Source organism: Seriola lalandi, unplaced genomic scaffold (assembly GCF_002814215.2).
Source record: "Seriola lalandi dorsalis isolate HSWRI2012SDOR001 ecotype SW California unplaced genomic scaffold, Sedor1 jcf7180002054840, whole genome shotgun sequence".
NCBI classification, from domain to species: Eukaryota; Metazoa; Chordata; class Actinopteri; order Carangiformes; family Carangidae; genus Seriola; species Seriola lalandi.
Genome location: NW_019525393.1, coordinates 122,609 through 131,888, shown reverse-complemented (window position 1 = coordinate 131,888; position 9,280 = coordinate 122,609). Strand labels below are relative to the sequence as shown.

The 9,280-nt window shown below is 44.1% G+C and overlaps 1 protein-coding gene across 2 annotated transcripts in view; it reads left to right on the top strand.

Moving 5' to 3' along the window:
* Positions 1–9,280, top strand: part of LOC111670210 (mitogen-activated protein kinase kinase kinase 12) — a 26,794-nt gene that overhangs the window by 3,888 nt on the left and 13,626 nt on the right. The window contains exons 1-2 of one of the 2 annotated variants that reach the window (XM_023426840.2): positions 5,913–6,290; positions 8,430–8,962. In XM_023426840.2, coding sequence (XP_023282608.1) covers positions 8,470–8,962 — 493 coding nt within the window. In that variant the 5' untranslated portion in view covers positions 5,913–6,290; positions 8,430–8,469. Of the gene's footprint in view, positions 1–5,912; positions 6,291–8,429; positions 8,963–9,280 lie in introns of those variants that run through there. The other variant, XM_023426841.2, reaches the window with a different exon arrangement.

The window sequence follows — 9,280 nt, the reverse complement described above, 5'->3', positions numbered from 1 at the left end:
TTCCTGGCACAGACCATGTGACTTTCAGGAAGGCTTCTCCATCCTCCCCTTTATTGTTATTAACCCTCTCCTGACCAGGCTGCTGCCAGAGGCTCTCCACAGCAGGCTGCCTCACTGGCTTCTCGCCTCTCAGATGTTTCAAAGGGAAATCAGTTGCATCTCTAATCTCCCTGGAAGATCAAAGCAGTGCTTGATCTAAATGTTGGATTAGCATATTTTAGAACACACCAGAATGAGTCAGTATGGCTCCTCCATTGGCTGTGACACTACTTCTAGGTTGTCTATGAAGTTTAAAGCTATATACAGTGCTGTGCAAAAGTTTTAAGCCCTAAAGGTAACGTAAGGATGCTTTAAAATGTATCCCTTACCTTCATGTTATTCACCAATTCTCACATTTGTGCAGGTAGATGATTGTGTTGAAAAGGAGAACTTGCCACTCACTTCTGTCTCTTCATGTAATCACAGACTGACTCAATGATGTTGAGGTCAGGACTCTGTGGGAGCCAGACCATCTGTTGCAGGACTCCTTTGCTTCTTGTCGGGGACAATGGTTACCTCCACCAAGGAGGTTATGCTTTCACCAGTGTCTGTTTATATGTCAACAGCATTACACAGAGACTACTGAACCGATTTGCACCAAATTTGGTGGAGGGGTGGGACATGAGCCAGGGACGAACCCATTACATTTTGGTACCAATCTGGAGCATTCATTGTGAATTAGAATTTTTTTCTCTGAACTCTGGTGTATGTTGTTTGATATCAGCCTTGGTGGAGTACTGTGCTGTCTGCATGCCCTTGTAGTTCATTATGACTCTGGCTGTTTGTTTGGGGTTGTTGTTATGCTGCAGAATGAATTTGGAACCTATCAGATGCCTCCCTGGTGTAATTGTGTAATGGATTTTTATGTTAACAATGGATCACATGACTACTTGATTATGAAAGGGTTTCTCCAGGAATAAACCCACAACTGAATCCGCCAACTCTGAAATTCCCTTAAGCTTTACAGAGTTTATAACAATTTTCAGCTCAGTGTTTTGTTTTTCTGTCTTGCAAAGTATGCTATTAGTGTCATTAATAGAACCAATAATACTAACTTTATTGTTTCAGTTCACCCTCATTCCTCCTATACTTCACGGACACAGCAGGCAGCTGTTTTCAGTGAAATAGCTCTACATTACCTGCTCAGCACCACACAGCAGACAGACACAGCTAGCATCCAGCGGCTGATCATAGTGGACGATTTAAAGAGCTAGATGTTGGAAATGAACACAAATGAATTCTAAATCTAAAATAAAATTTCAAAATAATAAAAACACTATTCTTTAATCTCTAATCATAAACAGTAATTTTATTTGTTTACTGAGATTGTCAAAAACATAAAACATTAAAAATCATAGTGACAACAATGGATAACAAATCAATATTGGATATTAAGTTTGCATTGAGCAACGTGTAAGTTACACATCATCACAAAGTACCCACATATTACAGAACTTGTATTACATTCTTCAATGTAATACAATGTAATATCTCAAAATATACAGGCACACAAAAACAGGGCGCATAAGTAGTAGTAACCTGCTGAGAGATGTCTGCTGAGCAGTAGTAGTTTTTGCTTGAAGGCTCTCACAGGATCAAACAGCTGACTGACTTTCTCTAATATCAGCGTGTGAGGCCAGATTTCTTCTTCACCATTGCAGGGACTCCGTCAGTTGTAATGTCAGCCAGATTCTCTCACTTCAAACCGCTCTTGCTGCAAGCGATGGAGGCAGGAGCTCCACTTTTCTTTATCCATGATTTGTACACTGATGTCTTGAGCCATGGGCCAAGCTGATTTGGGTAAAAGCCTGCACCCGATTAGGGCGCACTGTCTTAGCAGCCACGGTCAGACGCTGTTGCGTGGTTGCATCAAAGCGCCACGCAATATCCTCTATGCTTCAGATGAGCAGTATTTTATGACTATGACTCCTCTCTGTTGTTGTGTAAAAATGATATTGAAACAGAATATTCAAGATGAAAAACAGAGGGTAGAGAGAGCAGTCCTGGGCGACCCTGCTGTACGCTAATGTGTTCAGCCAAATCAACTTTAAAGCTGTTCATAGCTTGTTTCCAACGCCCCCGAGTGGCCAGAAAATCAGTTAAAGCAGATTTAAGCAAATTAAGAGAAACTGAAAAATGTGCACAAACAGTTTTATGGCTTTATAACTTTTTAACTCAACAGGTTGCAGTAGCAGTCAGTTTTATGTGACATCATCGTCCCGCTCCTGAGTTTGTGGCGCTGTAATGCAGGCAAGGTCAAGTGATGAAAGGCGATAAACACTAATCCTTTGTAGAGTTTTCGAAACAGGAAGAGAGAAGCTTGGCGTCCGGCAGTGATCTCACCTGAATATTGCCTCATGGGCTCAACTGTTTCCTCAGCATCCCGTTGGGAGATAGGTTGGTCGTTTGTGTGTGTGTGTGTGTGTGTGCTGGCACATCTGAGCACTCGCATATGTGAATGGATGAACTTCATGAATGAAAATTCTTGTTCCTGAGCTGCAGACAGGAGGTGAGATCATCTTGTTGAAATGGAGAACCACCCACAACACCCCACCACCCCACCCCTAGACGCCCACCAATACTGGGTGGCGCCAATCTTAATGAATTTGACACTATATGGATGAAGCGCACAGTAGTGGCAACCTGACTGATGACAATACTGTCCAATATCAGCTTCCCCCAACAGACGGGAGGGGATCACTCCATAGTGAGACTGACATGCACAAACACACAGACACACACACTCACCTTGTCTGAGATCTCAAAGAATATCTCTGGTGTTCTGCTGTTGGTTTTTCAGTCAATACGATGCTGAATCAAGAGTGCCAATTATCTTTGCCTCTTTTGTTCACATTCCCTTTAGGAACAGAGTTGAGTGGATTTGATGATTGGCCGCCTACTCACCAGTGTGTGAGTGAAAGTGACAATGAGTAACACGAGGGGCTCTCAATGAGGATCCATAAATAGGCTCTCCAGTGAGCCAGAAGCTGCCCTCCTCCTAATTCTCTAGTCGACACCCAGCCACACACACACACACACACACACACACACACACACACACACACACACACACACACACACACACACACCTCTACTTCTACCCCCTACCCCTGTAACCGGACTGGGACAATCTGTGACCACTTGGCACTGGGCCTCACACAACATTCTGTACACACATACTCAGAGGCATGTATACACACATGCACACACATGACATTCCTCTCGACATCCTTCACTGCAGGCTTCTGTTCATTCTCTCCTGCAGATTATGAGGCATGTTGCCAAACAATGCAGCATTTTGCATCGGCCGTTTAGATGGATACCGCTCAGTGCCTGCTGCAGATTAAAGCTATAGAGATAAATCACATTTTTAAACGATATTTGCATGTATGTGCTGGAGATGTAACATGACAGTAAAACACACACATAGCTCAACCACAAATCCATTGTGCAATATTAAAAAAAAAAAATCAATGGGAGTCCCTCTGAATATATTTTTGAAAAGCTGTCACTTTGTAGATTTGAGGGTTTTATCTGATGAGGAGTGATACCCTGCGGTGTTCATTCTGCACTTGTTTCTGCTGGAGCAACCACAACAGATGAAGAAGCTGTGTTGGTGGACATCAGAGGCAGCAGCGCTGATCCTCAGAGGCCCAAACATCCCTGTCGAGGAGCCGAACGGCAACTGCAATGGCCAATAAATAAATCATGGAGAAAGTTTTTAAGAAAAAGATAGAAATAGAACAGAGGATGTGCCGCTCCATTCAGACTGCCTTAAGACAGAGTAGAAGGGAGAAGAATTGTGCATAAAATAGCAAGAATGATTAAAGCCGCTGAATTTTTTCCCCCCGCTATTTCTATTTCGCATGATATTAAAACCGACATGAAATGTTAATAAATCACATTTTGGCCAGGGGACTTGAAGATAATGTTGAAATAATGTTAAAATTGAATTATATAATTAAAAAATACATGCATAAAGAGCCCTGACAATGTCCCACTGTGATACTGTATGTTGTAAAATGTTGAGTTGAATATTTAATTACTTATTTAATAAAAATAGGTCCAATATCATTTAGCTGTAGCTCTCTGGTCCCCTTTGGTGGGTCTTGTTTTGGTCCAGAGTGATTCTGTGTTACTCCATAAATCACCAAACAAACTGCACTCAGGAAATAAAGAAAGTTTCTTATTTTAATTTGGGAAGGATTCATGTGGAAGAATGTGGCAGAGAATGACTCAGAAAATGAATAAATGAAAACAGAAGCAACCGGTTTTTCCAAAATGTAATTTCACTGGAGGTATCTAACTCCTGCACTGCAGTGATCTTTTTGTTTTTTCATTAGGATTTCATGAAGCACAGCAAGAAGAGAAGGAGGGGGGGGGGCTTCGAAAGCTTGTGTGTGTGTTTGTGTGTGCGCAGGTTCTCAGTCTCACATGGTTCATCTGTGCACTAGTTAGGGTTTCCCCAGCCGCCTGTCTACAAGCAGCACGATGAGGTCATCGTTGTGGGTTTAAGCCTAACATGAGCTTAATCTGGGAGATAAGGGCTGGATTTGGATTTAGCACTCAAAAAGGGTCATGTAGCTACAACCATTTAGCCCCCCGAGTAAATACACAGCTCAGACACGGGATCCCCAGCTGTTCCACAAACTCACATCTTCCTCTGCGTCAGCCAAATATTTTGACTCTGGGAAGATTCTCCAATGTTTGCAGTGATTTGATGATCTCCCAGTTGGCCCGCAGAGTTGAACTGGCATGCATTCATCATGTAGGATTTGCCTGACTTGAATGTGTGAGAGGTGGAGAGTCAGTTTCAATTGTATCACAGATAGGTTTTGCAAACTTTGTCTTAAAAGCTTGAAAAAGATGGAGAGATGTATTATTACCTTTATGGATGAAGTTATGTTTTCACCTGTTCGTTTGTTTGTTTGTATGTTTGTTTGTCAGCAGGATTATGCAAAACAGTACTAGACTGATTTGCTTGGAACTTGGCGGAGCGATGGGACATGGGCCAGGGAAGAACCCATTCAATTTTGGAGCAAATCCGGATCATTTACAATGAATTTGATTTTTTTTTTTTTTTCTCTGAAGTCTGGTTCATGTTGTTTGACATTGGCCTTGGCAGAAGTCTGCTCTGAGTGCCCCTCTAGTTTATTCAGTACTTATTCAGATTGTCTGACTTTGTGGTGTTGAGTCAGCCCTTGTGTGCCAGCAGTAAAAACTTGAATAATAAAAGGATGCTGTGCAGATAAGGTTATGGTGTTATTGCATGTGTTGGGACTCAGATAGGCTACGTGTTAAAAGGTGACAGTTGTTTAAATTGGCGGGATATTTTATTTCATTCAGGTTAATTAAAGTCGCCGAGGGAAACAAATCACGCCTGGGGAAAGTCCCATTTAGGTTCCTGCGTGTGCCGTTCCGATCTCCCTCAGTCTCAGAGAAATGGGTCAGCAGAGATTGGAGATGATAAAAAGCCGTCCTTCCTTCGCATCCTCTCTGTGGCTCACTGCGTAGTGTTCACAGATTATACACTCGATGCAGAGAGGGCGTTAATAGGGTTTGAGGGGATTTTCATGGCGCTGTCCAGTTAAATGCGGCATGCTTTGGGGATGACATCATTTTGATCACCTCACATACCGGCTGACCCCCCATCACCACCACCACCTCCTTCTCCTCCTCCTCCTCCCTGCCCTAAGAGTAGCCTCACTCACACACAAACCCGTTTACCTGCGGTTGTCCCGTGTCTCACCGAATGGACCGCGTCAAAGCACATTCCCCCTCTCTGATAGGTGGACACCAGCATTCGGCCCCCTCCCACCCGTCTCTCCCTCCTCTCCTCTCCTCTCCTCTCCTCCCCCTTCATCTTCTCCCCCCCTTCCTCTCCGGTCGTGTTTACCATAGGTGAGAGAGCCCGTATAAATCCCTCGCATCCTCAGAGGAAAACTGGAAAAGGAGGAGGAGGCGCAGGAGCAGGAAAACAAGCGAACCAAGGGAGTGTAGCTATAGCTGTGTTTACTGTTCACCGGGATAAACGCTCAGACTTCCACACGGACCTCCTTCACGGCTGAGGAGCCTCACTGGATGCACAGAGGAGGGAGGAGGAGGAGGGAGGAGAGAGCGTGGATGCTGCTTACACCGACGAACGAAGACAGGAAGAATTGATAAGCGGTTGTTATTAGAATAAAATCCCAAACTGAAGTGGAATAAGCTTCTGCGTTCACCAGCGATGGACTTACGCTGTCGGCACTGAGGTAGGAAACGTTACATTGGCAGCTTTCAGTCGGTGCGATAAGCAGGTAGACATGGGAGAAGGCAGCTGGTCATGGCACCAGAAATAACGCAGCTTGTCCTTTTATGATAGAGGAATGAGCTACGGTGGTTTTGTATTTGACTGCAACTTCAGTTCTGTCAAGCGATGCTCCACTGATGCAGCGGGGATCTTCAACCGCAGGAGGCTGCGAGGAGGAGAGGCGATGATGCGCACAAGAAACCCCTGCGATACATCCACGGTGCACTGGCCTGTAACAGACTGCTCCTGCAGCTCCCGCAGCTGATACCTCCAAATAAATAAAGTGAGGGCAGGAGCAGGGCTATTAGGAGACAGGATCAGTCGGATGTGAATGATATGTGATTATTCCGGCTCTCAGACACCAGATGTGTCTCAATGGTTGGGTTTCTCTCTGCGCAGAAAATTATAATTAGGATGGGTTTTTTTTGTTTTTTTTTTAGGGTTTATGGTTGCGCCTCTGCTAATGAATAATCCTGGCTGCGTATGATTTCTCTCTTCCCATTTGTGAATTACAGATGGTTATACACATCCATGTACAGTGGGTAGTGGTATCACAGCATAGTGGGCTCCTGGCTCATCCATCAGATGCCAGCAGCTTTACTAATTGTCACAGAAGGATAGTCGATGTATATTCTGTAATAGCATGCAGATACATTTAGGATTAGTCATTTGATTCAAATTGACCTTCAGACTGATGAAGATATGAACAAGAAATATACAATACTTGAAATGCACCTCACAGTGACTGAAATGAAACGATATGGAAGCTGATAAGCTCCATGTTTAGAATTTTTGAAGAGGATATGGGTATATTTTTGTGTTGTGTGCACTACAACAACACCATTGTAGTACTGTGAAGGGTTTTGATTGTATCATAATTTTACTGAGCAGGTAAAAACCTGTCACCTCTTAGTCCCGCTTGTCACAGACAGCAGAGGAGGTGTGGATCACTTCAGAAGCTCTGAAAAGAAATAATGCATTTTCACTCTCCGCTGAGCGTGTTTACACCGTTGTCCTTGGAGAAAATACACGCCTTTAAAGGCTTGCTGAAGTCTCTCAATATTATACAGAGATCATCTGATCTCATCCATTTTAATATACCACTGATATTGCTCGGATGTGTAGAATGTAAATCACCAGCTGTGGCACCATTCTGCACAATGGACATGCTAACACAACAGCACTGCCACACTATTATTGTAATATTCTTTATGTAGAATTGTTTCATTTATTTACTGTGATGCCGTGACACCTCTATGTGGTCGTGAAGTTAGCTGAGAGGCTCTTGTATTATCTGCTGTGCACTTCATCAGAGATAGTAGTGACCTGAGGCTTTCTCAGATTTATGGTCCAGACGGGCCGCTCTTTTGTCCCTCCCGAATCATGTTTCACGTTCTAGCATTGATTTAATATCTTCAGATACATCGTGACTCATTAGTTAATCTCAGTGCCATGATCACATGGTGCATCTAGAGTAATAATAACCACTATACTCTCACCTGCGTCAGATTACAAAGCAATAGGTCGTTACTTTTGAGTTGTGGGAATTGCTGTAAATTATTACATGTGATCTTCAATTATATTTATCGTCCATGTTGTTGATGAACTGTGTCTGTCGTTGTGTACTCTCCTAAATGTTGCCCTTCACCATAGACCACTGCACAGTCATTAAAAACCTTCTTTGTAGAAATCTGGCTGATACAACAAAACAAAACATTGACCTGATTCAGATGAGCATGAAAACTATGAATGTGCATTTCTGTGATATTGATCATTGCCTTAGGGGGATGTGCTTGCCAGCATTTGCAGATTGTTCAGTGCTGCTTCGGTCAGACTTGGACATTTAATGGAACAGAACAAACACGCCACTGAATTTCTCTCCCTGTTGTGATAATCTAATAACTATAGCTAAAGGTTCTACTTATTCTAGGCTTAAGTAATCATCTTCCTGAGGTGACACCCTCCAACAAACTCAGTATTCAGCTAATTCAGTCTTCATGGCTTTCAGAAGGGAAAGGCAATGGTTTAACCTCTGATGTGATTTATAACAATTTCTATCCTCTTTTTTTCTCCCTCTCTTCCTACGTTTTGTCTTGTCAAGGCTCCCAATTCTCTAGTTGTTCGGATGACCGCAGTCCCTCATGGCGCTCATTCATGAACCTCGTGCCCCGTCTCCTTCTCTCTCTGGCTTCAACACACCACTCTCTGATCCTCCTTCATTTCGGCGGCTCGATGCAGAAACACCATGCACACCAGAAATGGACCTGACCCCGACTCAGTGCGTCCTTCGCAACGTCCTCTCCATAGATACTGGGGGCGTTGTCGAGCCCGGAGGTGGAGGCGGAGATGGTCAGACTGCTGGGCACAACCAGACACCAGGCGACGAACAACAGGAGCACTTTGCCAACAGTGTCCTGAAGCTCCACGAGCATGATGGGAGCCCCGGGAGGACAGAGGGAGATGGGCAGGAGCCGGACAGCAGCGCGGTCCGGAGCCAGGCGGACGATGCCAGGCTACAGTGCCAGTCTACCGGAGGGGGAGGAGGGTTTCTGGAGGGCTTGTTTGGGTGTCTGCGGCCCGTCTGGACTATGATTGGCAAAGCCTACTCCACAGAGCACAAACATGACCTGGACGGTAAGTGTAGCAGTCAAATTCATTTCAGTACACAATGCAAACACGGTCACATCCATACACACTGGGATCAGTGGTTGCTTTTAGTTTTCCAATAAAAGCAGCCGGTAGCTCCCATTAGATTCCAGTCTGAAGCTTTGATATGCTAATTAAATGATCTTATCCCCCAGTTTAATTACATTAAACAGTTGGTAGAAAAATGACTCCCACAAAGGCCATGTTGTAAACAAGCACTTTCCTTGACGTGGACGAGCTGCAGCCAGAGAGAGACTCTATCAAAGCTGCAAAGGGCTTATTTTCCCCTGATACCCCCCCACCCCC